Source organism: Mycena indigotica (genome assembly GCF_014461135.1).
Source record: "Mycena indigotica strain 171206Taipei chromosome Unknown Mind.scaff0010, whole genome shotgun sequence".
Taxonomy (NCBI): Eukaryota; Fungi; Basidiomycota; class Agaricomycetes; order Agaricales; family Mycenaceae; genus Mycena; species Mycena indigotica.
The window spans coordinates 1,986,141-2,012,713 of NW_023503009.1; the positions used below are offsets into that span (position 1 = coordinate 1,986,141).

A 26,573-nucleotide genomic window follows, 5' to 3' on the forward strand; every position below is an offset into this window, starting at 1 on the left:
AGGGGGCAAGCTCCAACATTTAGATTTCGTTGCTACTAGGGGGTTAACGACTTTCGATGCTGAACACAACATCTTGATTCGGACGCAGTTTCTTGAAATCCTTGCGCATGCACTTACCCTTTCGACTGTTCGTCTGGTGATTATACAACCATTATTTTCGCCCTTGCATCAATATATGATTCAGTCTTTGTTGGAGCCCGTTTCAATGCAGGGCGGGGCGAAACATATTTTCGAAGAGCATGCTTTGTGTCATCCTCTGGGTGGTGGACATTCAACCTGTGGTCGCCTGTGGTCCTGGGACTATGAAGGACTTCAGCAGGCACCCAGAGCGAGTCATTCTAAAATCGGCCTTGATCCAATTCTTTTCAACTGTATTTAGTTATCTTTCCAACAACACGATTCATTTCTGTTCGCTTGTGTTTTTTACCCATGCGCGGGGTTTCAAACACTTTTCTTCTACTTCCTTGGTTGCAACTCCATCTCAACCAGTCTAGTTCCACACTGCGATAATTTATCCTTCCCCGGTACTGGGTTATTTCTATGGCGTAGCACTGATCGAACTCGCTCGCCAGGGTTCCAGGAGATCATTCCGTGCCCTCAAATAATGCAGGTTGCGCTTCTTCCGGCGGGAACCTCGGCGCACGAGTTATGTCAGTCAAATCCGAATTTTTGCGCGCCTTGTACAACTCAAGGACAAGGCGCCGGCCGCATCCACCAGTAACAAATGACCCTTTGTATTTGATAGGATATAGTAGCGACATTCTTGCTTATTGAGGCTTCCAACGGCTTCATTACAATAAAGACTCTGAGACGTGGAAGCAAAGACGAAGTAGGCAACTGCGCGGCTGCTTTATGAGACTGAGTCATTATTGAGAGTTGTGAAGTTTTATCATGTCCGCTGTCACCCGAAAAAGGAAGACGGTGATCGCCGGCGATCGGCCACGGAGGTCCGGGGATCACAATAGTGACACTCATGCGCCAAATTCACAAGTCATTATAGATTCTCCTAAGACAAGTTTGTTTTATAGATCTAGCTGAGTTTTGTGACCCGGTGACCGTGACATCACTCTTCTCTTTCTCAAGCTCTTTTCATGAACTCGAAATTATCAGAACTAGGATTGGATTCCATCTCTAATCATATCGAACGCACCCAAGATCTCCATGCAAGCCTTGCCGACTCGGGGTTTTGCGTCGAATCGCAATTCTCCCGAGATAGGAATAGAACCAGAAGATCTCGCCCGGGGGCCGCGCGGAGGATTCCAGTCAGGGTGTCTGTCTATTACGGTTTTTGAAGCCTCAGGTTCGCAAATTCAGGGTCCACAAAGAAATCACTCCAACTGGGATAAATACTCGTGTCGTGGAACAAACTCTCGCTTGAGCGGCATCGTGCGGCTGTGCAACACATTTATCAGGCGGGCCGCAAACTTTCATTCTCTCACAACTCCATACAACACGCTCATTGCTTGGGCTATCAATACCAATGTCGGCTCCTGCGTTTCTGGTCCCACAACTTCCGCCGTTGGATTCGACCTACGGCGCATGGCTTGTGTCCCTCTTCGTCGAGACCATTCTCTACGGGATGGGCGTCCTGCAAACATGGATCTACTTTGCTAGTGTTGGTTGGCCACAAGATTCGTTGTCTATCAGACTCATGGTAAGGCGGCCACCTCTGATTAAGCATCAGCTTATCGACGCTATAGGTCTGCATCGTTGTGTATGCTCATGCTCCAGGCTCCATTACTCAGCATTCACCAGATGATAGTGTTCTCGAAACTCTTCAAGTCACCTTTTTCTTTCGGTCAAGCTATCTCCGATTTGTTCAAAACTTTGGTGTTCTGACCGCTGAGATTGACTGGTGCGCACAACATGCACTTCTGTGTCGCATCACTCAGTAGTAGATGAAGGGTGGATTCCGCTCAACTTCTTTCATCGGTGAGTAATGGCCTTCCCAAATTGATCTTAATATTGATTCCATGTAGTACCTTGGCGCTTTCGCTGTCCGGCTCTTCTTCGCAAGCCGGGTTTACAAGTGTTCATACTCCTCTCCCTTCCTTGACGCTCGGAGTTCTGACTGGTAACCAGTGACCCAAAAATCGCCGAGTCCGTTTGCCAAGATCGGAATGTATGGGATCGTATGTCGTGTCCTTGTAATCTCTGGACAAATATTAACTGCATAAAATTACAGTTCGTTTTCGCATTTCTGTCTGTTGGTAATGTGCACTTGTATCTATTGAAGATAACATTGACCATGCCAACAGTCGCTGGAAGCGCTCAAACTGCATGGACCAGCATCATCGGATCCTTCCTCAAGTTGAATGACACCAAGGCCAGTCTCATTCACCGCTCGCCCTTTGTGCCTCGCTTAGATTGTCAATATACTAGGCTGTCACCACCGTCCAAGCTGCCACTTCGCTAACCTGCGATTTGCTTATCACGCTCTTCCTCTGCATATTCCTGACCAGACAGAAGGGTGACATCAAGAAGTGAGTGACTACCTTTTGCGTTGGTCTTCAACTATTGGGGGCCCAATCTTGACCTCAGCGCCGGCGCACGATCGCTCAACTTGACAATAGGACGAATATTATGATGGAAAGGCTTATCTACGAGGCGATTAATCGTGGCACCTTGACTGTGTTGGCATCTGGAATCAATCTTATCCTGGTAGGCCGCCCCCATTTTCTGATTCTGTTGAGTCGCCACACTCAACTTTCTTCTCAGTTTCTCGCACTTCCTGATACGTTCTGGTTCTTTCTTGGTCTTGCACCCAGTTCCAAATGTCAGTTTTCCTCTCAAAAATTTGGACATTTTGTGCTCATAACTCACCAGTGTACATGAACAGTCTACTTGCAACGTGGGTTCATCTACCTGATTTGTTATATTTCAATGTTGCAACAACTACATAACAGGCTCAACAACCGACAACGCATCCGGGATCAAGTCGCTTCTCGTCTCGACAAGGGTTGGAACCCGATTCCAATGGGTTCCATGGGGCATACTATTGGTGGACGATCAATGAGACCCCTCAAGTTCAAGGCACATGGCAACGACACAAAGAGCAATTTCGACGGCGATATCTCGATTGTGGGTATCTCTTTTCTCCAAATTACTCGGTCTCAGTACATCCTCCAGATCGACGGAATGAGAAACAAAAGTATCGAAGTCATCTGTGAAAATGAGGCGATGGGTGTCCAGGTCGTGGTCCAGCGGCAAGCCCCGGTTTGAATTCCCAAACTACTAGTAACCATGCTTTCCCGAGCTTGTTTTTTGTCAGTGCGCGCATTCATTGGTACTTTCTTTACTATTCCTATATAGCTTCCACAGTTGCTCATCCTTGTTGAATGTTGTTTATGTTTCAAGTGCTATTTCCGAACAAGCATCTTTTAAAAAGGTTGTGATATCGCAGAAAAACTGCCAAGTGCCAACCGTGACGTTGCCATCACGTATATTCCTTTTTCGGTCAGTCTAACGACAATCATTTCGCCCCTTAGTCCTTCGCGCTTGCACATTCTCTGTCAAAGAACTACGTGCCCATAAGGGTACTATATGCCCAGCCAAACAGGACCAACAACATGCAGCAAACGTACAAAGCGTAACCGAAGCTGGAGAGGGTTACTGCCATCCATGGAAGTTGACAATCCAGTGGTAAACGATGTGAGCGTTTTTCTTTTGGCCATAACGACAAGTATTAACTTCATTTCAGGCTCCTATGGACGAACCTCCTCCCCGTGAACCATCACCACCAGCACCACCTGAAATCAGTCGCTCTGGTTGCGTTTAGAGAAGCGCCAAAAGTCTACAACTTCCAGCCCGTTATGTCGATGAAGCCCCAGCTCCTCCTCCAGCTGCTGAGATTCGTTTCCCGATGGAATTTGAACCAGAGCCACAACCGTCTTCGAAGTGGTACAAGACGGAGCCGAACATTCATGGAGTCTACAAGGTCTACCCCAACCAGCCTACACATGACCCCGACTCTCGTGCAACTCTCGACAGCCTCTGCCAATCTTCCAACCTCGAAAACAATACTGCAGCACCAGCAATCCATCCTGTGGCTTACCAAACGAACCACATCTCGAGACGGTAATCGCAGCTTTCATGGTCTGGTCCGCGCGACACATCTGGCCAAGTTTGGAAACGCGTCGCTTTGGCCACTTTGGGTCTCTTTCGGCAACCACTCAAAGTACCTACAAGCAAAACCAACTGTGAGAGCGGGATATCATGTAGCATATCCGTCGGTAACTTCCAATCTACTATCTTAACCATGAGCTCAACGCTATTTTCTAGGTTCTCAGCGGCGAATGAAGGAGGAGGAGGAAGAGTTGGCTCGAGAGCGCGACAGGAAACACCGTCTTTTGCCCAAAGCTGAAGATGACCCGCTTGCGCCTGTCCCGCCACGAGCTCATCACCAAATTAGCGAGTCAGAACTTACTGGACCATCGGCCAGTTCAAGTGACTGCCTGACGACCCTGCCTACAAGGTGATTCTCTTCTGAATTTGAGCACGTTCACTCGCTCACCAGCTGTAGGATTTTGTTCCCAAGCTCAAAACCCACCTTCGACATCGATTGCTCGGAAATCATGACCTCCAGGATGGTTCATTCAATCATACACCGCTTCAGAGCTGCAAGACGTTATAATTGTCAAGGATCATGCTCGCTTGCATGTTAACTATACGAGGTACGACATGAGTCGTGACCAAGACACCCATTAACCCCCGCACGCATTTTGACATCATGGTGCTTTTCCGCAACGAATCCCATCCGTACAAAAGTAGGGCTCTATCCCCTTTTCCACGTTTGGGTCTATCTTCGAGGAGAAGCGCCTCAGCGGAAGGAGGTTCTTTGGATTCGTCGGTATGTTAGGGTAGCCTAGAAATGAGACTCATCAGTCCCGTGATATGCACCATCAATAGCCCGTTCCAGACTCCGAACCCTCGGCCCGATAGTCATTCCGATTCATTACTGCAAGTATTTTTCTCTGCCGACGCCCCAATTGCTTCTGGCCGAGGTTCCCGAGCGACTGCGGCAGTTCGGCTTGAGCCTTGAGCCTATGCCATTAAAGCTGTCTATAGGAGCACTGTACAACCGGATGGCTACATAATGCTGAATACAGTTTATGCATGATCTCAGAAAGGGCAAGACCATATTATTAAGAGCTGGTTAACAATGACAACTTAACATGGTCCTTCAATGGCCTTCATCTTATGTGGCAGGCACCCAGAGAACAAACCAGGGTTCTGTTTGCTCCGCCGCGCGTCGGCCTGTTTTCATTCCGGATTAGGAACGAGGCGAGTTCGGCTCGCCTCGGCCAGGAGTCGACTCGAACTCGCGGACACACTAATCTTTTCCGAGCTCGGTGGCAAGAATCACCCGTGCCTTACGAAGAGGCTCATCGGGGGTCTCTGCTTGCATAGGGTCAGGGTTGACAAACTGCCTGCATAGACCAGAGGATTGAGTTCCTGTTCGACAAGGAAGCTGACGTTGGAAGAAGAGAGGAAATTTTGAACGATTTCGGGAGCCGCAATTCCAAAACCCTGTCGCGCAATGAGCAACCGATACCAGAAAATAGTAGTAGGTAGGAAAAGCATACATCACGAGTAAGTTTTGAGATGACGCTCTTCTTGGCAACTTCATAAGCGGAAATTCGACTGGGCATCTTGTGTTTCGGGACATCTGCCTGTTCTTCTTCGTTGTCGTCGTGGAAGCGGAATGGGATGTCGTCGTCTCTTTTGTCCTTGTACTTCATCAGAAGCCACTCCTATGTATCTGCCACCACCTCGGCGCTTTCCATGCAAGGCAAGATGTCTTGTTCATAGTAGGTGTCTGTTACTTTGAGCCGGGCGTAAGCCTCCTCCATTGCTCGACGACGATCACGGAGAGAACAATACTTTTGGCCAAGAGCATAGATGGGCCAGAGCTCCTTCAAATCCAAAAGCTCCCTGGGAGAAGAAGCAGAACTAAGTAGGAGGAGGTGGTCGCGCCTGTGATGCCAAATGAAGGGTACTTCAACAGACTCGATGAACAGTTGTCGCAAAGTATACGTCACAGCTTCAACGAGTTGCAGGCTGAAAGGGTTGAATTCGCCATTGGGAGTAAAATAGTCCAAGGCTTTCTTCTTGGGGATGCGCGGAGTCACCCAGATGGCAGCATCGTCAAGTTCGTCGGAAGAGAGATGGAGTGTCGGTGCTATGACTGGAGTTTTGGAAAGCGTAGAAGACGCGAGTTGGAGCATCCTTCACGCGAATAAGATCGTCATCTTCTGTTAGGAAGAGAATCTGTATTGCCGAGGGTTCGAAGACCTGAACGAAAGTTAATGGATAATTGTGGGGAACGCAAGTTTGCGCACATCCGTAAACTTGGCTTCAGCTTTGCCGTATTCGCCTTCGTTACCGTCGTCATCCTCCATAGCATAGTCGTAGTCATGAGAGATCGTATATCTCTTGCCATGAACTATATCCATAAGGAAATGTACAGGAACCTGTGTAAGTGGAATGAACAAACCTTGCATCTATGCTTGTGAGTTCTGGACTAGCACGAACCATCTTTCTCATAAGCTCGTCTGAATCTGGGGCCTCTGCAGCACAGTCTCCAATTGAGGTGGCCTTTCCAATACCAGCCTTTGCCGCAGAGCGGGTCCAACGAGCGAGTTAAGTTGCAGGGCTTGTTTTTTTTTCTGCGCCGGTCGCGTTCCTGGTCATTCAAGTTCGATGCGTCTGCCAGCCTGAATGCCAGTGGGTCGTCTGAATATTCAATGAAGTCGCCGGTATCTTGCCCAGGGTCCTCTTTGTCTGGGCTCGTCGTGATCGAGGTCGTGGTATGTAGGAAGGACACAGTTAGTGTGACTCCGGCGGATGATCCGCCGAGTTCGCCGAGTCCTCATCATCATCATGTCATCATGATCTGCGGCTGCGGGCCGAGGCGGAGACACACCACACTGTGACGTTGCAGCCTGAGCTCACTTGAGTCGTTACTTCCGTTACCTCTGGCAACTACTATGCCCGCGAAGCGAAAACACTCGCAAATCGAAATCGAAGAGGGGGAACTGAGTCAAGACAATGATCAGCGCGACTTGCCGATTATTATGGCCCCGAAACGAAAGCGAATCGAGTGCGAAGGAGGTCAAGAAGACCATAAGTGCGCGATTCCAACAACGGCACCAACCCAAGAATACAACCAAGTGGGCATTCAAGTTGAAAATGATGACCAGGGCTTATTATGATTATCAACAGTCCGTGCCCCTCGAACTTACTGAACTTGGTCAAGACAGCCACAGCCGCCCACTGGCATCGCCGCTAAAGTATGTCCATGACCTGTTCCCTCATTGAGAAGCTCAGGGGCTTCTTCCAGCGACAACGATGAGGGAGCTATCACCAACCATGACTCGGATGAGGAGGAACTTGAAGAAAAAGGTCAACAACAGTTGGCAAAGCCGTTAGAAATGAGAGACCGCGCTCGTATGACCATCCCTGCCCATGCCCGGGTCCCACGAGTTCCTCCCGGCTGGACGAACGACTGGATGAAAGTTGAGGAAGATGACAACAGCGATGGAGAGAATAGTGGGGAAGAGAGTGAAGACGACGAGAGCAGTGGCGAGGATGGAAACAACGAGAGTAGTGGCGAGGAGGATAAAGATGACGAAACTTGAATGAAATGCACGATTCTTTGCCCCTTCGCAACATGATGAGCTTGTATCTCGTGTACACCTACTATGACCAACTTGAAAGACTCAGATGCTTCATCGCATACAGTGGACTGAAAAATATAAATGGCATTGGCGCGAACAAAGAACGAAACATGCAGAATTGTGGCGACGACGACGACAGTGAATTGTTCAGATCAAACATCATCTGCAAAACGGGAGTCGAGGAGCTGAAGTTTCTGTTGCGAAATTTTGGAGGAGCGTATTCTCCTAGAAAGATGCATAAGATACCGGTCAATTCATGGCGAAGACACTACTTTACCCGTCAATTTCGGACAAGCCTTGAGTGGAGCTTCCCGGGGCCTGTCAACGATACCGGCGGAACTCGATGCAGAAAGTTGTCGTCCTCTAACCATATCCGGCACATTTCCCTGTGGTCTTCCAGGATGTATGCTTGTGTGAATGGTTGTTTCGTCTCAGGATGGAGGGGTATTGGGTCCACATCTGGATTGAATGCCGCCTTTTCTTGATCCATGTAAGCAGTCAATGTGGTGGGGTTGATCGCATTAAAGGGCAGGGCGGGAGCATAAGTTCTGTGCATGATATGTGTAGCTTCATCCTCAAACAAGGCCAAAAGGCTTGCTTTGTAGTAAGATCTGATGGGGGGGATTAGTATTGGAATCTAAGCATAAAGAGCAGGACAAACCAGTCCCTGGAGCGTGAATTTTACTCACTCCCAAACAGCTAGTAATAAAACCCTCCAAGGTTGTACCCATGGTCGGGTTGTGGGTGGTGAAGTTGACTCTGGGGGGCATTAGAAGGAACGAGAAGGAAAATGGAAGGACAAACGCACGAGAGCAGTTCAGTGGACAACGTGTTGAGCTGAGAACGGCGCTTTACGGCTGCCTATGATTGCCTCTGAATCTGCAAGCCTTTCTCCGTGTCCATCCCCAAATCTGCAAGAAAACCTTAGAATTCGCCAATCACCCACCAGATTGAGATTTGACTCAGCCCCAAGCACGAAGTGGGCGGGAGATGAGTATGGTAGGCGAGATCGATTTGGTTCGTTTTCAATTTTGTTTTCACCAATTGATTGGGTTTGTGTTCAAACCTCAGAGCGGCCACTTATTTAATATTATTTCTCTCAAGTCTTATATGTTAGGAAGTACTGCATATAGGTTGAGGTGCAAGGTAAATACATGCTAAGTGAGCCACATATCTGGGCCTATGGTGCACTGCATCTAGGCACTACCAAAAAAACTGACAACTGTTATGGGGCTAGAGTTTTTTTCTAAATATTTAGATATCTAGCCAAAAGAGAGCTTTTAGGATGTACAAGAGAGCAATTAAGAAAATATTGAAAATTGAGGGAGAAATAGAATTTTGAGCTCTAAGTCTGGTCACTGCTTATGTATTATATATATATATATTTAAAAAAAGATTGGGAAAATTAGAAAAAATCAGAAAAAATTCAGGATCATATTTCATACCTGTGTGGGCTGCAAGACTAGTGTTCATCACAGGCCACCCACAGGTAAATCCCTGTCAGGAGAACCCCCCACTTTGGCCTCCTTCGGACTGTCCGAGGGCATCTGAGGTGCATCCTACCGCTGCCCCCTCGGATACTCCAACCTACCCCGACCCTTGTCCTTGGCCTCTTTCACCCGCATAATCACCAATCCCTCAAGACCCTCCCAAAGATCACCTTGGGACAAAGCCTGCGACGTTGGCAGTTACGGACCACCAGTATAGTTGGCACCCTAGCAGGCGGACTCTTAGAGTTTCTTCTCTTTGGATCCTCCCCTGCTAGGTTGGTCCCTCCGTGTATCTCCGTAGCTTTTATTTACTCTTTGGATCCTCCTCTGCTAGGCTTTTGTTGGAGTCTCCAGGGTTGCCCTTACAGCAGGCTCATGCCAGATGTCAGTGGAGACGCACATGTCCTGTTATGGACATGTGTCTGCAGTCTGCACCTGCATCTGACGCGATGATCTCTGTCAATCCCCTTGATGACCCAGTGGCACTGCAGGTCTTTACTTACTATTGCAGTAGACTCGGATATGGTGTAGAAGAGGTCAAAATTGATATGCATCTACTTACTCCAAACTGTTACTAGATATACATTGTACAAAAGCAATCCCACAGCTTCCTGACTATATATATAGCACCTGTCACGGATAAGACCCGGCCCGTCCTCTCCGGCCCTGGTGTCGGGCCATCGCGGGCCCTTAGCACGCAGCACGTGATGACGGGGAACATGCGCCCCAGTAGGAGGAACGCACATGGGAAGCACGTGACCGAGAACGATGTGTCAAGCCGTCGCCGAGCCCAACTCGACACCAGGGGACTGGGGAGGAGTGCTAGGAGGTTAGGAGTAGCACCTGGCCCGCAAGGGATGTACGATCGTCCCCTCTGCGGCCAGGAACGGGAGCGAGGAGGAGGAGGGGAGGCCAGGGTGTCCGATCACCCCCTTTGCGGGCCCGCATATATAAGGCGCGATAGTGTACCCTGTACCCTATCGCTTAGATTGTCTAAAGAACTACCTTACTCCGTGCAAGGAGACGTTATGGACTCATCGGGCCCAACACGACCCGATTTGAACCTTCGACCACCGACCAAGGCAAGGGGACCACGACGGCAAGGGACCGAGTTCACGGGCCCTTTTGGTTTCGATCTACCCCGCCCGCTGTACTTGTGGGCCCGACTATCCGTCTGTTCTGTTCCGGGCGCGCCGTTCTTTAGGAGAGGTCCTTGCACGGCCCGACCCGCAGTCTGACAGCACCTATAATTCTATTGTACAACTCAATACTATATATGTGTGCTCTGATTCTGTAGCACAAACACTTGACTTGGAAACAGTCCCTGCTGCCTCAGGATTCAGCAGACTGCTGAACCCTGTGAGTCACCTGCACATATGTAGCCAGCAACTATACATGTAGCGCACAGTGGACACTAAGATTGGTGGTGCAGCAATGAAGTGGCTGGTGAACTAGGATGTGTTGTGGAACATTTGTGGGCTGGAGAGGCAAGGGGGCTTGGACTCGGAGGCCAGCACTCGCGTCCATGGACTCAGAAGGTCAAGCATCATGCACAGTGGGCTGGGGATGTGGTATGGCGCCAGACAGGGCGGGGCTTCCTTTGGGCAGCTGACACAATGTCAGTATCACGTTGGTGTATATTTCCAACCCTATCTGACGGAAATTGATGGGCCATCAGGCCCAGACGCCAACTTGAAAAATGATTGGCTGCAATGTTAAGATCTCTGCCTATGTCGCACCAGAAACAATGTTGCCAGGTGGGTGCTAAAGCTTGCTCCTGGTGTTAAAGCACACTTTGACTTCATGCGCAGCCTTAAGGAGTCTGGGAAGTTTACTGACTACTATCAACAGGGCTATTAACAGGGCTGAGATTCTTACAGACCCTGCGAGACCAGAGCTCGCATAGTGGCGTGGCCGAATGGCGTGCGCCCGCCCAAACGCCCGGCGTGCACGCCATTGATGGCTGTGGCGTGGCGTGGGATGGCGTTGGACACTGGCGGAGGATTCTCCCCATCGTCGGTCGACATGGATTGAATTGCACCATGCATTCCACTGGCTGTGAGCACTTCCCACAGAGTGGCTTACTACGATTTCGGGCTTGTCCACCGGTGCACTTCGGCCCCTCCGGCATCCACCGACGAGGGCCGCGAGGCCACTATATGCTTCCCCGTACGCACTCAGAAGGCAGAGGGCGTCTCAGAAGCCATTGTGGGACACCTTGTGTCACAGACAGGCGTCGAGGTAGCACTACCCAAGAGCGGCCAGCCCACTTGGACTCGGGCGCGGCCACCAGTACCGCCGGTCGGGGCCCGCGGAGCTCCTCCGGAGTTCATTTGGCGGTGCTCTGTCGCTCCAGCGCGCACCTCATCGAACCCGTGACAGCCCTCCACCTCTGAGTGGCGCCCGGCCGGCCGGCCGCATTGGAGCCTGTCGACCGGACTCCGCAAGGTGGCTAGGTGGCAAGTATAAGCAGTAACCCGGCGACCGCGTTCGATTGCCGTCGAACTTCTGCTTGCGTTATTCACCCGCGCCGCTGTCTTCGACGGATGGCCAGCCCCGGGGGGCCCGCGACACCGCTGTTGGCTCTTGCGCAAGTAGCTACACCGGGGACCCGCATACACAACTTGAAGACTCGGATCAAAGTCCGACGTGAACGCTGGTCGTTGCTAGGCGTTGCTGGGACTTACTAGGCCCTTACTGGAAGCTTTCAAGGCGGCACTGAGGCTCGTGAGGGTCGGCGACACTCAGCATCTGTGGCGGCCTACGCCAAAATGTCTGGCGTGCCAAGCCGACAGAATGGCGTTGACGCCTGATGGGCTGGCGTTGGCTTTGATCGCCAGCCAAACGCCACTCCCACGCCACGCCACGCCACTTGGCGCTGGCGCACGCCATTTGGGCACGCCAAAACGTTAGCTCTCCTGCGAGACTACTGCTATGGCCCCCCACAACTACCGGAACAATATTTATTGTCCCCAACAGCTAGACTATGAGTGGCAACACCAGTTTTTTTTTCAAGAGGACCACCCCGGACATCGTGGACAGCAAGAACCACTCCTTTGCCTCATATGCAGCAGGTAGCACAGATATCCGAGTCTGGAGCACCCCTCCAATGTCAATGGAGACCAGAGGGACTGTCCCTTTGTTGCAGAGCTCCGAGAAGGCTGACTCTGGACAGTGTCCACCTCATATGGCTTTCGGTGAGCCCCGACACATTTGCATTGGGTTCAACCTTTCCCGCAGCCACCAGTGCGAGTACAGACACAAGGGGACACTTGACATCTGCTCTTGTTGTGGTAGTTCTGAACATGGTTGCTGGGACTACTAAGGGACCTAGGCTTTCACCCACACATTCATTACCCGAGCTTATCACCATTCTTCTGCCCCAACTTATCTGGTGATGAGTGCGGTGCACTCCCTGTTAGTTGGGCAGATATTTTCAAGACCCTTCTCACTGCTTTTCTTGTCTTCAGTGTCCACCTGGTAGTTTATCCCATCAATGCAAGTTTGCCCAACTGGGTGCAGGCCTTGTTTTATACTGACCTATTTCATTCAATTAGGCGGGTCACGGTCACATCGGATTTTTTTGGCCAAAATATTTTGGCAGGTCACAGGTCACAGCCAAATCTTTTGGTCCCAAACTGTCCTAATCGGGAAGATTTTCAAATTTTCAGTGCCTGCGGCGAGCCAAACTTCCTAATCGGGTAATAGGTCACACAAGATTTGGCCTGAGGCCAAATTGGACATTTCGGCCAAACGGTCAAGGGTCACAGGCCCCTGAATTGATCGAAATGGGTCAGTACTATGATGGTGGCTATATTTGGCATCCTTTGGTGTTTGGTCTAGTTCTTTAGTGCTCTCTTTGATGTGTACCACTCCTTGTGCTGGAGCTACCCCCAATATTCATGACCACCCCTGTCAATATCTCTTTCAGGTTTGCCTGTATCTGTGTCACAGGGTCTCTGAGAGCTACAGATGGCTATGTTCTGACAGCCTTATTGCTAGCTATATAGGCATTACAGAGCAGTAAGCTGATAGGCAAGTTGCTGCATGGTATGGGGCCAGCCTGCAGACTTTGCCTTGAAGCTTCCAGCAAACATTTGCTATGCTTATAAGTAACTGGTGTAGCTACTCCCATTGCTGCTGCAACTTGTAGGGCTGTTCTTGTCAGACTGCAGGTCAGGCGGTGCAAGGACTTCTCCTACTATAACGCGTGCCTGGAACAGAACAGACAAATTGTTGGGCTCACGAGTACAGCGAGCTGTCAACGTCGGGCTCGGGCCGTATCGGGGCGTCGGGGGTCCAACTTCGAGAGGGTCTGAGGAGCACAAAAGATGGGTGTTCGCCCGGAGAATAGACGATATTAGCCTAGCGACTACATCTTGTAAGTACAGTTTTTATACACCATGGTATTAGGGATGGATCGGATGGGCGCCAGGTCCCAGGGCGGATCGGATGGGCGCTGCGTAGGGCCGCAGGGGGTGAAGGGAAGGGGCTGGAAGAATGAGGGAGCGTCGAGGAGTATGGCGGTATGCGGGCCCGTGCAGCCTCGTGGCCCGGCGGCCCAACCCGAACCGTGACATGAGCAGGATAGATCAATACCAAAAGGGCCCGTTAACTCAGTCCCTTATCACTGTTGGTGGTCTAAGGTTTGAATAGGGTTGTATTGGGCCCCGATGAGTTGTTGGCACCTTCTTGCATGGAGAAAGGTAGTTCTTTAGACAATCTAAGCAATAGAGTACATGGTACGCTATCAGGCATTATATGCGGGCCTGCAAAGGGGTGATTGGACACCCTGGCCTCTCCTGCTCCTCCTCACTCCTGTTTCTGGTGGCAGAGGGGATGATATTACATCCCTTGCAGGCCAGGCGCTACTCCTAACCTCCTAGCACTCCTCCCCAGTCCCCTGGTGTTGAGTTGGGCTTGGCAAAGGCTCGATACGTCTTTCTAGGTCACGTGCTTCCCATGTGTGCGTTCCTCCTACTGGGGTGCATGTTCCCTGTCATCATGTGCTGCCTGTTATGGGCCTGCGGTGGCCTAACACCAGTGCCGGAGAGGATGGGCCGGGTCTTATCCATGACAGTTCTCAACTGTATATGAGACAAGATTCTTGGTCATGTGCTTCCTATATGCCAGTAGTTATTCCATCCCTTCTGAGGTGCATATTCCTGTCATTTTGTGCTACATGTGAGGACCTGCTGGTGTTGAGAATGGAAGTGAGGAAGGGGTGCAGAGGAGCAGAGGGGATAGAAGAAGAGTATATTAGAGAGATTGTGCACAGCCATCTGATGGCTAAACCTATTTTTTCCTAACACTTCCAGGGGACCTCTAGACCTGATATTGGAGGTGGGTGTAGGGAATATGAATATAACTCTACCTGCAAAATTCTAGCCAGAACCATTCACATAATACTGAAAAATTGTGGTGGAAAGTTGTTAAAGATCCGTTGCCAAGAGCCTACCAGCGATCACGCGGGACGCTGTAGAAGGGGTACAACTGGTGGAGAATCCGTTCTCCACCAGGCCTTTATATACTGTCTATACATACATATCATATGACATAACCGCCATGTGCGCTCGCTCGTCACATGCGCATCTCCATGCGCTAACAAAAGTAGCCATCATAGTCATTGGATAGCTATGTACAATCTCTCTATTTTTGTAGGGAGTTTACAGACAGTTTATATACCAGGTAATATTTATCTAGAATGTTCTACAAGGTGGAAGAATAATGAGTAAGTGGAATATGAGGGAAACTCTGAGAAGGTCCAGAGCGGCCAGGCTGAATAAGTGCTGGCCAGCAATGCCATTCCCAACAGCTGGTTCTGCCACAAGAAGCCAGACCATTTGGGTAGAAGCGGCAACAATGTTAATAGCAACAACGTTAATAGCAACAGCCAGAGCAAAGACTGAGACTCTAACCAAACACAAGTAAATAATACAGAGCAGACATGGCCCACTGTTACATGCATGCAAAAATGTGTACCAGCTATATATAGTGGAGCGCATATGACCAGCATCTGGTCATAGTGGTCTTTTGGCCCAGTTGGATTCATTGTTAGCGCTTCTGCACAGATTTCAGACCCACCCAACTTATATACTGATTACTTATAATACTTATAGGAAAATAGTTGTATCCAAGTTCATACTGTTGCGCTGAGCACCATTGCTGGAATGTAAGGGCAACCCCGGAGGCCTGAGATCAAGGTCCTAGCAGGGGAGGATCCAAAGCATGAATATTGGTAAGTGAATACAAATGAAGCTGACCTAGCAGGGGAGGATCCAAAGAGAAGAAACTCTAAGGGTCCACTTGCTAGGTAGCTGACTATATACTGCTTATTTGTCCGTAGCTGCCGCTGTCGGAAACAGAAGGGTTTCAAAACTGTTTTGAAACAAGCCCATTTGAAACTGTTTTGAAATGAGTGGCCCGGGTTAGGTAATCCTCTCAGCCCGCAAGCCGCCGCTGGTCATCAGTGAAAAATGTTCTTTGGTCACGGGAGGGTGGGTGTCAAAGCCACATCCAAGGGGCTGAGCCATGTAATTGGCTGGCCAAGCCGGGCTATGCATTGCTGTAGCCATGACATGCATTGGGCATCCAGGCCTGTTTTAAAACCACTGTCAACCCCAGCGGAATTCAAAACTCCTGTTTCAAAATTGTTTTGAAATGGCTTTCAAAGTGGCTTCAACTCACAGCACCCTAAGTAGCATCCAAGAGAATAGGCTGAGTCTGAGTTGTATCTATGACAGAGATTTGGCCCTTGACTGAATTGTACATTTCTGCCACATTTTTCACAGGTTACAAGCTACAATACTATAGTAAGTTAGGAAAGTCCAAGGAATCAGAGATAGAGTTCCTTTTAGATTATTCTGATAATAGAGATGGTGCACACTGCAGAGCCCTAGGCATTTCTTATATCATATACATACCAATAGTCTGCATGATTCAATATAATAATATGTAATACATGCCTGCATGTATAATTCTATTTCTATAAAACATAGTTCAAAAATTGACTAACCCATACTTATATGCTGCCAGTAAGTACTAGTAGCCTATATTACTGGCAAATTTGTAGTGTTCTTTCCCTTTCAAACAGAATATACCCCAGAATTCAATGGTGCTCTCTTTCTGCTTGAACAACAGGAGAACATGGCCCGTAATAATTCCTAAGCCAACATTATTTTCCAAAAACTCACTAACAGGAAGATATAAATACCATCTGTGTTCCAAACATCAGGGCTACTGAGAGGGGGGCTAGAATATTATTGTTAATAATATGATTAGTCAGAAAACAGGTAATATACTCAGTGCCAGGAGAACAACAGTCACTGATGTTGAGACATTCATCACAACATCAACCATGCTATCACCAATATACTCAGTATGTTCTCTGAACCAGATGCTAGCAAATTTAAACTTACATAATACCAAAGCCGCCAGAGACTGTATATAGAACAGTGCGCAAAAACAGATGAAATGGAAAGTCTGATCCCTTGACCTTGAGTGCTTCGATAGCTGCTCGTTGGCGAACCAAGTGAATAATAGTGAAAACTAGTATAAATTTATCACACTAGCACAATTCAAACCAGATTGTAATAAACTTACCTTCCATGATCAGCATTGAACTTAGAAACAGAATCACAAGTGTTCCAGTCAAGAGAGTTCTGTGCATTTATGGTTTAAGTATTGGGCTAACCTGGGGGGATTGACATACGGGATCTTACTGCCCATAATGTGGCAATAGACACCACTTGGGTCACGTTTGAGTTGTGAGATATCAGATAGTCCAATCTGTATGCATTGCTTAGTAAAGGAAGTTCACAACAATTAAACTCAATATTTATACCGTGAGTGAAACCCAGAATACAATCCCATGGACAATTGGAATACCCCAAGCAACCTTGTACAGATAAATAATATCAATAAAACATAAGGCATATAGTCTGATGCGCACCCAATAGATGAATGTATCACTCATGCGAGTGGAAAAAAGAGCCGAGGATAATCGAAGATGGAGCTGCACACAGATATCTAAGTAACATCTTGAATTTCCCTATTAGTATACACTCACCTCAATCACAAAAAAAAGAGCGGCAGCTGCCAACCTACAACGAGTTCATGATGAGAAGCAGTCCTCGATAGTCAACACACGTGGGAGGGGCGGCATAAATCAACGCGGCAGAATATGCACAGTAATACAAGGGCGGTTCCGGTCCAGTTTGCTGACCAATTAGCAGCAAAAATGACACGGAAAATGTGGCACTGCATAGCTGGAGCAGGTACCACGTTTTGACCCTTTGAATTCCAGAGAACCAGGCCACAAGGATGCTAACAATGAGGATGACGAGGGCTAATATGGCGAAGAAGTTGAAAAGAAGAATGGGAGTAAGTGACGGGCCAGCCTGATCTACTATGCTCTTCATCAGAAATAATTCACAAGCAGTGATTATATGCATAGCTCACTACGTTCGATGAGTTGAGGGACTGGGTACATGATGAAAGAGAGATGGCGAGGAAGAGGAGAAAGAGAAAGAAAGTACCTGCATCAAGGTTGCAGGCGATGGCGAATAAATAACTGGATGAGTAGGATCGATGATCGGAGATGGTGGGATTGTACGACTCTGCGACAATACAGCGAAAGGACGGCGATCTCGAGTCCCTTGATTCCTGGAGATCTCACAGGAAGTGTCGGCGCTTGCGATAAAAGATCAAAAAATTCATCACATCCGGGCCTGTGAACGAAGGAAAGCTAGCATTTTGATCGAGCAATGTTACAGCCACAACCAATTAGCGACCAACAGCAGCCCCACGCTTCCGAAATAGCACTTGAGCCCTCTTGGCTGGCGTTGACACTGGCCCGAGCCACGAATCGCTCAGTCGCATCCCATCTGCCAAACGCATATCGTATCGAAGGATCAGAAACGCCAACAGGCATTTAATTTGTAGGGAAGCAAAAAATCGACCAGGGCTATTCGATTCTCCATAAGTTTCCAGCACCCACAAATGTTGCAGGACGTACCAAATATGACGCCCACCACCAAACGTTAAATACGAGGACGAAGTTCCGGTCAGTCTCTGCATCCACAGCGGATTGGTAGCATCCATGCCAACGTCTAGGTCGACGCCGACTGAGCCCTCCGTCTTGGAGAATCTCAGCCCATCGAATTTCGTGGCATGGTCGTAGATGGTCTCGTCTTCGTGAACAGCGGTAATGGCTGTGGCGATGAAATTGTTGGGCTGTACGATGGTTCCATCAGAGAATTCGAACGGTGTCAAAGTAAGTCTGGGCATCCACATAGCGCTGTGCACGTTCAGTCGAAGGGATTCTTTGATGAAGCTATCTAGGTTGACGCATCGAGCCAGCGCCTCTTTGGACCACGCAAGGGGGTTTTTTGGATCGAGGTAAGTCTCAAGTTCGGAACGGAGGATGAGTACGTATTCGGGTTGGGCGACAAGATGATAAAGTGCGTGAATATAGGCCTATCAGATTGAGTTACTATAATTTCAGGTGAAAAACATCACAACACTGACCCTGGATGTGGTGTGTAAGGCAACGAAATTCACATTGAGCATTCGCATAGCAAGGGACTCCGGCGCATGCTCTGTCCGTCCTTCCCAAGGTTGGTCCATAAGCCAAGTCAGCATGTCATTGGGGTTCTCGTCGTTGTCAGTTTGTGTGGGAACCATAACAGTTGGAACACTTACTAGATGTGCATTGCCCGTCTCTCGATTCCGCTGACGCTCGGTGATATCTGCTGCGAGAAGGTGGGTCATACGCCTATGATGCCCAAACACTAGTTGAAATAACCATCCGACAGCACTATTCCAGGTGATGAATGTCTTTTGGCATATTCAGGAAAAAACATACGGTCGAAGTAAGCCAGGTACGACCATACGAATAATAGCACCTCCAGTGATTATATCGTCGGAAAACCCATTCAAGAGCTTGCGGTATTTTGAATTGCGGCCTACATCCGAAAATAAATGAATTAATGGTTATAAATAACACCAGGGGCAAGCTAGCGGCAGAAAGCATATGGCAGTTTGCTGGCGATTTGCAAGGCAATTTTTTTTACTTTGTTAAAAACAAAGGAACCTTTGTCTTTGCCCAACTGCCGCTAGGTCTGCCATTAGCCAACTGACACTAGCATTGCCCCTGGTGTAAAGGGGGGACCCACACAACTTAGGACCGACGAAAACTCGATTACTAACTCGGGTAATGATGGCAGGGAAGATCGTTGTTGGACGAAGTGACGACCAACGATCTATGGAGTTTGGGTTTGAGCGAGGGAAGCTTCTGGTCTGGGTACCTTCCGAAAGATTCAACTCCTCATTGAAAGCCAAGAGCATTTCGTCCAAGATGTCTGGCAGTTTGTTGGCCAAATTGAGATTCAAAGCGGTCTTGATGGCTGGGATATGGTAGGTCTCTGAGCAGAACAGTGGGCCGACAGTGTGATGCGTTTGCAGCAGCTAGAGCAGCAGATACATAGATTGAAAGGAAGGAAAACCCATTTGCGCACCTCCTCCGTAGCTGCCTCCATTGAGAGAATCGACTCGGGCGCATTGAGCTGATCCTTCACGTGCTCTTTCGTCGTCGTCAAGACCACCCATTCGCCGAAAAGAGGAAAGGTAAAGAGTTGGCCATAATACTAAGAACATCTTCAGATGGAAGGAGTCTATAGCTTGGATTGCGTACCCGCTTTGCAGCGACTTGAATAGCTGCTTTTGTTCGAATAACATTAGAGATAGACGTGATATAGGACATCCACAAGTTCCCAAATCCACGCGACGGCAATTCGGCCTATAAGTTCGCTTTGTTCGACGAAAGGGATGTGTTTTGGAGCCGAATTTACCTGCTTGCGTTTGCCCTTCTCCCAAAGCCTCACTACCACAAGTATCAGGAGTGAAAGAGATGCCGCCAATATCGAAGCCATTGTGGTCAGTCTGGATCACAGAGGCAGCGAGAGAGAGCGAGAGTTAAAATAGGATAACACATCACGCACCTGCGACACGATGCCGTCGCGAGTCTTCCCTGTGGGCTGTGTGGAAAGGTTTTGCACTTCTCATTGGTGCAACGGAAATAAGTCTATCCACGAACCACGGGGATGATGGTCAGAACGAGGAAGCGCAGATAATGATAAGTTATTGAAGTTATGTTGGCATGTTGAACAGCCGCTGCCCCACTACACTTTCCGATCCGAATTCGGGACCAGTAATTAGTATTACCGGTTGTCATCTAGAGCCGTGATGCTGTTTCCTTATGGGGAGCTTGCGGAAATCACTCGGCTTTCGGGTTTTCTCGGCGATGCCTCAAAAACCTCCCACACTCGACGCCGTGTGGGAGATTTTTGCGGGTATTATCAGGCTCAAACTGAAGGTTATGTTCCAACGCAAGACGCTTTACATGTCGTCGCAAAATTATCCCACGCAAAATATCCGTCAACTCCTGCGACAAGGAGACTTAGAGTTCCCACTGGCAGATTTGGAGCACGGTGCAGTTCAGATTGTAATGAAGAGGATAGATGATGATAAAGACGACCACTTGGCCTCGAGCCCGCTCGTAACATTCCCCTGCGGCGATTTCGAATCGGAAAGTTGACCAAGCAGCTACAAGCGATTCAAAGTCCGGTCAACCATAAATTGTGCATGGAGCCACCGATCAAACAAGGTCCCATCTTCGGGATCCTCCATTGTACAAGGTTCTTGAAGCGCATTGCACAAGAACGAGTCAATATTGACTTCGAAAGAAAAATGGTACTTCTTTATAATCGGCTGAATTGTTTCTTGGGGCTTGAATGTGATTATGATCTAGTCGTATTTCTGTATGAGTTTGTGCTCGCTGAGGGGTACAAGATCTTGCCTTGAACTGGACATCGAAGGGCAGCTGGGGCGTCCCAACCAAACTTTCCACCATATTCCGAGCGCGAAGCAAAGGATCATGCCGATGGAGTTCCAATTCCTCTTGCGTAAACATATCAGAGCAGCTATCAGGATGACCATGACCGTGTAGCCATCGGACAAATCGAAGTCGGAAGAGTTTTGCCATGGTCATGGCGATGCAGTCATTAGTGTCTCCGTGAAACTCAAACTGCAAGGAGGAGAGCAGCGGCTCTAACGACTTGATGCTCCTCTCGTAGATCGTGGCCACAAAACAAGCTGCTTGGGAGAGATGGCCTGAAAGGCTCTGGACAATATTCAACGTGATCGAGAAAGAAAGGAGGATAGGATTGCATGAAACGCACCTTGATAGGGTCCAATTCTTGACTCATAGCCCCCTTGATGACACCACGGAAACCTTGACAATAAGCTTCGATCTCATTGTGGTGCTCATGAGTGAACCCAAGTAAAACATGGAATAAGAGGGTCAAGCCAAACTGGCCATGTTCTTCGACCGTGCGGGAATGCGTCAAAAATTCCAGCTGACGTCAGACTTGAGCTTCATGTTGGTTGATGACAGATAACTTACAGTGGGATATATTTCCGAGAACAGAACTCCAACCGGATGACAAGCGACACTTTTATGATCTATTGCATCTTGGTATCCAAAGGAAAACCATGGCGAAAGTCTGCCGCCCATCTCAGGGTCCAGATGCTGGATGAAGTCCAGCGATAGGCATAAACCAGCCTTGCCATAGAAAACGAAGATGAGAAAAAAGGGGCTGATTGGTAGAGGTGCAATCCCATGTCGATGAATGATCGAAAGAACCGTAAAACGGCCGGCTGCCCAGAAAGTAGCTTGATGTTTGGGGGAGGGATGCGCATCTGGCCATAGAACCGGAACCTTGTATTGACCGCGCATGCCCCAGAAGCCGTTGTCTTCGAGGATTGCTTCTAATCCAGCTGAATACAACTCCAGAAGCGGTCCTCCACCGCGAGCACGTTCATGAAACGGTGCTGAGGGGTTTCCCCTAAATCAGGATGAGATTTGGTCTGGCACCGTATAAAAGAAACACTCTACAAAAGAATATCGTGATCCTTTTCCATTAGCCAACTAATGGAATCAGTTTTGAGACAGGAGACCCCTGGAAGAGGAGTAAAGACTTCTTCGGCTGGAAGATAGTGTGAATGGTGCTTCAAAAGGCGGATCAAAGTAATGGCGGTGGATTTGGCATGGTGCCCAGCCAGAACAGTGCCGACTGCGCGATCGTTGGCCGTTGAAGGCAGCGAATTCTCCTCTATCCATTGGGCAACGATAGCATGGCTTGTCTCAAAACAGAGGGGAGTCCAGACACTGCATTTTGTCTCTTTGGAGTTGGAGGAAGTATTGACTGGCGAAGAGAGAGCCTTGAAGACTGGAGGATTTTTGGGGAAAAACGCTGGCTACTCTCCAGTGAGCCTTGTGTGAAGAGATTAAAGAGATGTACATACTGCTTGCGTATTGGGATACAGACGGACTGGTGTTGAATGCGGCGTTGTGATGGTATTATCGGACCCATTTGGACTCTGGACACGACATCAAGTAATGCTTGAAGCAGCCAAGGGAAAGCGTACATTGCGGCTATATTCGTCCGTGTTGAGGGCGAAAGTAGATGTCATCGAAGACGAACGCCAGGGCACCGTTGACGAAGAGGCAGTACTTTGAGGCTGCCAGGACAAATTCTTGTAACCCGGTTGTGACCACCAAAAGAACCTGTAAGGCGTGACCAGCTTTCAAGACAAGTTACAGGTCCGTTGAAAGGAGATCTCGAAAATAAAAATCTGTTATAAGCATATTGCATTCCCCCACAAATTTTTTTCAGCCCTCCAAGAAATTTTGAGTCTTTCAATCTAGAATAAGTCTTGTGGCGGCGTACAAAAATTAACAGACATTACATGGGCTTGCATCCCCCTTGTTAACTTTGAGCAGGCATAACGTTGGTTGCCCTAGGTTTTACATCCTTAGTAATCTCATAATAATATTTCCGGTATAATGAATGATCATTGTTGGCATTAGTGAGGCATCAAGGAATGGGAGCGTCGTGAGGGGTAAATGAGAGTGGAACAGGTATTACACGACAAGATAAGAGCACGAAAACTAAGTCATCGACGTGGGTAAGGAATTGTCAAGGGAGTGGAACCGAGAGGGGGAAAGGAAAGTGGGCTCTATGGGGTATAGTGATCGTTCGAAGGAAGGAATGTGTCGTCGAAGGAAAGAATGTGTCGTAGAAGGAAAGAATGTGTCGTAGAAGGAAAGAATGTGTCGTATCTATGTTCGTATTAAGGATGTCGTTCATGCTATAGGCGCTGTGAGCAAGCAAAAGTAATACCAAGCACCGCTTCGCTTACTTGGAGAGATGATCGTTCTTGGGAGATCCTGGCGTGACCAATGAAGCGGCCAGTGTGAGGGCTGGTGTTGGAAACTTGCCCACTCGAGCTAGGAGGGGGAGCGCCACTCGAACGAGGGGGGGGAGGGGGAAGGCTGTGAGAGTGGGTGAATGTTTGGGGGACCCTTTCAGAAGCTCGTTTGCGACGCTGGGCAATGGCCTCATCTTCGCTTTCGTCTCCGCTGGCCTCTTGGTCGCTATCATCGAGAGCGTCGCCAAAAACCTGTCTAAAAGGAGTGAGTCATAAGCCATCGTTGCTTCCCGTGAATTTACTTCGTGAGCCACTCTAGCGTTTCTACACCCCAGTTGGGAAAGTCTGGATTGGAGTCGTCATCGAAGGCAGCCACGACCTTCTGGTACAGCTCGGGAAACTTATAGCGTTTGCTCTCTTTCGTTGTCCACTGCGGAAGACTGCTTATTGAAAGTCGAATCTAGGGATAATAAATGTGAGAGTAGTTAGGAAGCGAGCAAAATTTACCTGAACGACCACATATGCGACGACATGTGCAGTCACACCGCGCATGTTATGTATCGATGCGAGACAACCGGGTGCGATGTCGTCCTCAGCTTCATGCGCAGCGCCTGAACGCGAAATTAACAAGAGTCGAATTCCCTGCGGATTCAATCAGATGTTATTTCTTGCTTGAAAAGTGCTTTACTCGGATTATGGCAACACTCGTAAAGAGGTTCTCTTGATAAGCCTCTGGGTTCCACCCGTCTTCTGGATAGCAGAAGGAGGGGAAGTATTTGGATGAGGGTTGGTAGGTTCCAGTGACGATACGGTCGTAGAGTCTGACGCAATAAGTCCCAAGGCCAAGTCGAATGAGCTTGACCCACATTTGCGCTTGCGGACTAAGCCAGGGAGTGATTGGATCAGAAAGGGTCCACAGGAAAGCAATGCGTTACCAGAGAGGAGACCTGTGTAGAACAAAAATGAACAATTGATTGCTGTCCGTCAAAAGAAAGCATACTCCGCCGTTGCGCCATATACCAGTGGCGGAAAGAGTATTCGGTCCTTCCAGGGCATCATCAACAACCGAAGTTGAGGATGTGCCAGGCCGCGGTGTGCTTTGCCGAGGCCTTGCTCGATTGGTGGACAGAAAAAGTCGACGCCTGGTACCGGGAGAAGAATCCGAAGATTGTTTTTGAATGTATTCGTATCCTGTGTGCGTGCATCTCGCGCAGCCTTGGCCATCTACAACATTTGACATGCATATAATCAATAGGATATGTGGCATACCCGTTCGCAAAGTGCGTTCCACACTGGGTTGGTCGCGGATTCATTGTAAATTCGCTGCAATACAGGCAAGATGTTCAATCGGCACGTCGACAAGGCTTGACGAAAAATGCTCGCGTGGTACTCCGCGCGCTCACTAAGACGCTATCAGTCAAAACAACATATGCAAGAGAAACAACCAAATGATACGTCCCTCTGAGGGATGGCTTGCATGGAGTTAGCGTCACCAAAGGAGTTGAGACAGCCATATTCGAGGATCCGTTTCATATTCCAGTATGCGTCAGCGCCACGTGGCACAAATTTCGCTGCATCGATAAGCTGATGGTACGCTCCCCGACGAGAACTCGTGAGATTCAGCGCTACTTTCTTATGACAGCTTGAAAGACGCACGCATTTCGAGGCGGCCCAAGTCGACGTTTACCCAGGCAAATGGTTTGGCCGGAGGCTGACTTGAAGCCCAGATGTTCGTGAATATCGTCAAGAAAAGAAAGTTGTTCAGTTGTCATTGAGGGTTGCTCAAGGTGGACTGGGGTCGTGTCAGACATGGCAATGCGTAAGAGGTCAGGAGAGGGGAGCACCATTCGCTTTGCATGCACATCTTAAAACGTTTTTCGACTGGTGCGCTGTCGACGACGTCGTGGAAAGAGACGAGCGGGAGAAGCTGATCGGAATGATGAATGTCACAACAATGATGCAGTGATGTCAGAGCACGATTGGTCGGGTAGTCAGCTACTCCCAAAACGACCAAATTACTGCACAAGATTTTGTCGCTCATCACATTTGCTTAGTACTCGAATGCATCTAAGTACGAGATTGTCACTTCTACTAAAAGCTCATGTCTGCTGGATCTGAGGACTGCGTAAGGTCGACAACGCGATCCTCCTCCTCCTCCTGCAAGCTCTCTATGGCACCATCAAGCCCTTCTCCCAGGTGTTCCAACTCTTCGAGCATGTCTTCGGCGCTGTACTGAACCTCCGCGAGCGCCTTCTCTGCCTTGCTAAGGCGGGAGACATCTTGCTGGCGCTTCCTCTTGATCCCGGACAACTTTTTCCCGCTCTCGACAAGCCTGCCCATGAAATCCTCGCGGTTATAGATCGCATCGGCCAATGATGACTTCAGCTTAGCGATCTTTGCCTCCTGCACCTCGATCCGCTCCTCCGCTACAGCCACCTGATCCTTCAATTCGAACACCTCCGTCGTGAGTTTGATATTATCCCCGAGGGACGAGAGTGCGTCGTTGTCGAGTATAGCTTTCGCCTTCTTGAGCTGCGCAACTTCGGCGAGGAGAGCATGATGATCGGAACGCAGGGCCTCGTAGGCAGCTTGATAGGCTAGGATTGTTACTGAAGGAGACTCGGAAAAGATAGTCGAACGCACTCGTCTCGAGAGTCTTGGTCTGTTGAGACGGAACAAAAAAAGTGTCGCTGTCACTACTGCACATTAGTATGTGTCACTCAGAAGAAGTAAAATGACTGACATTGTTCCAGCTGCCGCCGGGGAGCTTGTCGCCACCGTGCCTTGAGTGGCGGCGGTCAACAAGCTGCGTTCGACCGCATTTGGACTCGGCGTGCGCAAGTTATTTCGTGCTACTAGTAGTCCTTGTCGGCGATTGAAGCCGGGGAAGACAGCGGGGTCAAACGGGGAGCTGGAATAGATGGGCATGAGGTCGAGTGGATTTGTGCAGTCGACATAGGCTTATAAGTTTAAAGCACACCTGCAAGCGCTCGTTGCGCTCGTTGCGCTCGTTGTGATGGTTTGATTGAAGTTGTTGAACGGTTTGTTTGACAGCAAAGAAGCATCTGAGGCGAGCGCTTCTGAACACTTTGAATATAAAAGTAAAGCCCGGGCCTGAGGACGAAAACAAAAA

General features: G+C 48.9%; 7 protein-coding genes across 7 annotated transcripts; 2 read left to right on the forward strand and 5 right to left on the reverse strand.

The window, feature by feature from the left end:
* Positions 1 to 1,480: 1,480 nt before the first annotated feature.
* MIND_01131700 (uncharacterized protein) lies at positions 1,481 to 3,222 on the forward strand (the record flags this gene model as incomplete). Its single annotated transcript, XM_037367864.1, has 14 exons — positions 1,481 to 1,654; positions 1,701 to 1,714; positions 1,763 to 1,855; positions 1,905 to 1,932; positions 1,980 to 2,031; positions 2,083 to 2,132; positions 2,186 to 2,210; positions 2,259 to 2,326; positions 2,383 to 2,483; positions 2,574 to 2,661; positions 2,719 to 2,776; positions 2,827 to 2,851; positions 2,907 to 3,081; positions 3,130 to 3,222. The coding sequence occupies 14 exons, from the start codon at positions 1,481 to 1,483 to the stop codon at positions 3,220 to 3,222; spliced, it is 1,044 nt and encodes a 347-aa protein (XP_037215696.1).
* A 3,767-nt stretch (positions 3,223 to 6,989) lies between these two features.
* Positions 6,990 to 7,640, forward strand: MIND_01131800 (uncharacterized protein; the record flags this gene model as incomplete). The annotated part of the gene is made up of 3 exons (XM_037367865.1): positions 6,990 to 7,172; positions 7,225 to 7,292; positions 7,343 to 7,640. 3 exons carry the CDS (start codon positions 6,990 to 6,992, stop codon positions 7,638 to 7,640), a joined length of 549 nt encoding a protein of 182 aa, XP_037215697.1.
* On the reverse strand, positions 7,428 to 8,050 carry MIND_01131900 (uncharacterized protein; the record flags this gene model as incomplete). The annotated part of the gene is made up of 3 exons (XM_037367866.1): positions 7,428 to 7,663; positions 7,713 to 7,904; positions 7,957 to 8,050. 3 exons carry the CDS (start codon positions 8,048 to 8,050, stop codon positions 7,428 to 7,430), a joined length of 522 nt encoding a protein of 173 aa, XP_037215698.1.
* An 8,204-nt stretch (positions 8,051 to 16,254) lies between these two features.
* Positions 16,255 to 17,660, reverse strand: MIND_01132000 (uncharacterized protein; the record flags this gene model as incomplete). Its single annotated transcript, XM_037367867.1, has 11 exons — positions 16,255 to 16,332; positions 16,383 to 16,420; positions 16,471 to 16,529; positions 16,588 to 16,717; positions 16,772 to 16,830; positions 16,881 to 16,957; positions 17,013 to 17,066; positions 17,121 to 17,183; positions 17,238 to 17,271; positions 17,318 to 17,576; positions 17,630 to 17,660. 11 exons carry the CDS (start codon positions 17,658 to 17,660, stop codon positions 16,255 to 16,257), a joined length of 882 nt encoding a protein of 293 aa, XP_037215699.1.
* Positions 17,661 to 17,953: 293 nt separating this feature from the next.
* Positions 17,954 to 20,100, reverse strand: MIND_01132100 (Cytochrome P450; the record flags this gene model as incomplete). Its single annotated transcript, XM_037367868.1, has 10 exons — positions 17,954 to 18,134; positions 18,186 to 18,646; positions 18,698 to 18,823; positions 18,872 to 18,986; positions 19,035 to 19,134; positions 19,345 to 19,431; positions 19,477 to 19,636; positions 19,687 to 19,815; positions 19,863 to 19,967; positions 20,020 to 20,100. The coding sequence occupies 10 exons, from the start codon at positions 20,098 to 20,100 to the stop codon at positions 17,954 to 17,956; spliced, it is 1,545 nt and encodes a 514-aa protein (XP_037215700.1).
* Positions 20,101 to 20,773: 673 nt separating this feature from the next.
* MIND_01132200 (uncharacterized protein) lies at positions 20,774 to 22,795 on the reverse strand (the record flags this gene model as incomplete). The annotated part of the gene is made up of 7 exons (XM_037367869.1): positions 22,658 to 22,795; positions 22,535 to 22,609; positions 22,125 to 22,486; positions 21,633 to 22,074; positions 21,409 to 21,585; positions 21,027 to 21,350; positions 20,774 to 20,974 (listed from the first exon to the last, which is right to left on the reverse strand). The coding sequence occupies exons 1-7, from the start codon at positions 22,700 to 22,702 to the stop codon at positions 20,774 to 20,776; spliced, it is 1,626 nt and encodes a 541-aa protein (XP_037215701.1). The 5' UTR covers positions 22,703 to 22,795.
* Positions 22,796 to 23,362: 567 nt separating this feature from the next.
* MIND_01132300 (uncharacterized protein) lies at positions 23,363 to 26,368 on the reverse strand (the record flags this gene model as incomplete). The annotated part of the gene is made up of 15 exons (XM_037367870.1): positions 23,363 to 23,380; positions 23,432 to 23,696; positions 23,743 to 23,900; positions 23,948 to 24,082; positions 24,129 to 24,261; positions 24,307 to 24,321; positions 24,376 to 24,387; positions 24,441 to 24,664; positions 24,710 to 24,838; positions 24,896 to 25,049; positions 25,097 to 25,232; positions 25,285 to 25,367; positions 25,533 to 26,037; positions 26,084 to 26,136; positions 26,184 to 26,368. 15 exons carry the CDS (start codon positions 26,366 to 26,368, stop codon positions 23,363 to 23,365), a joined length of 2,205 nt encoding a protein of 734 aa, XP_037215702.1.
* Between the last annotated feature and the right edge of the window lie 205 nt (positions 26,369 to 26,573).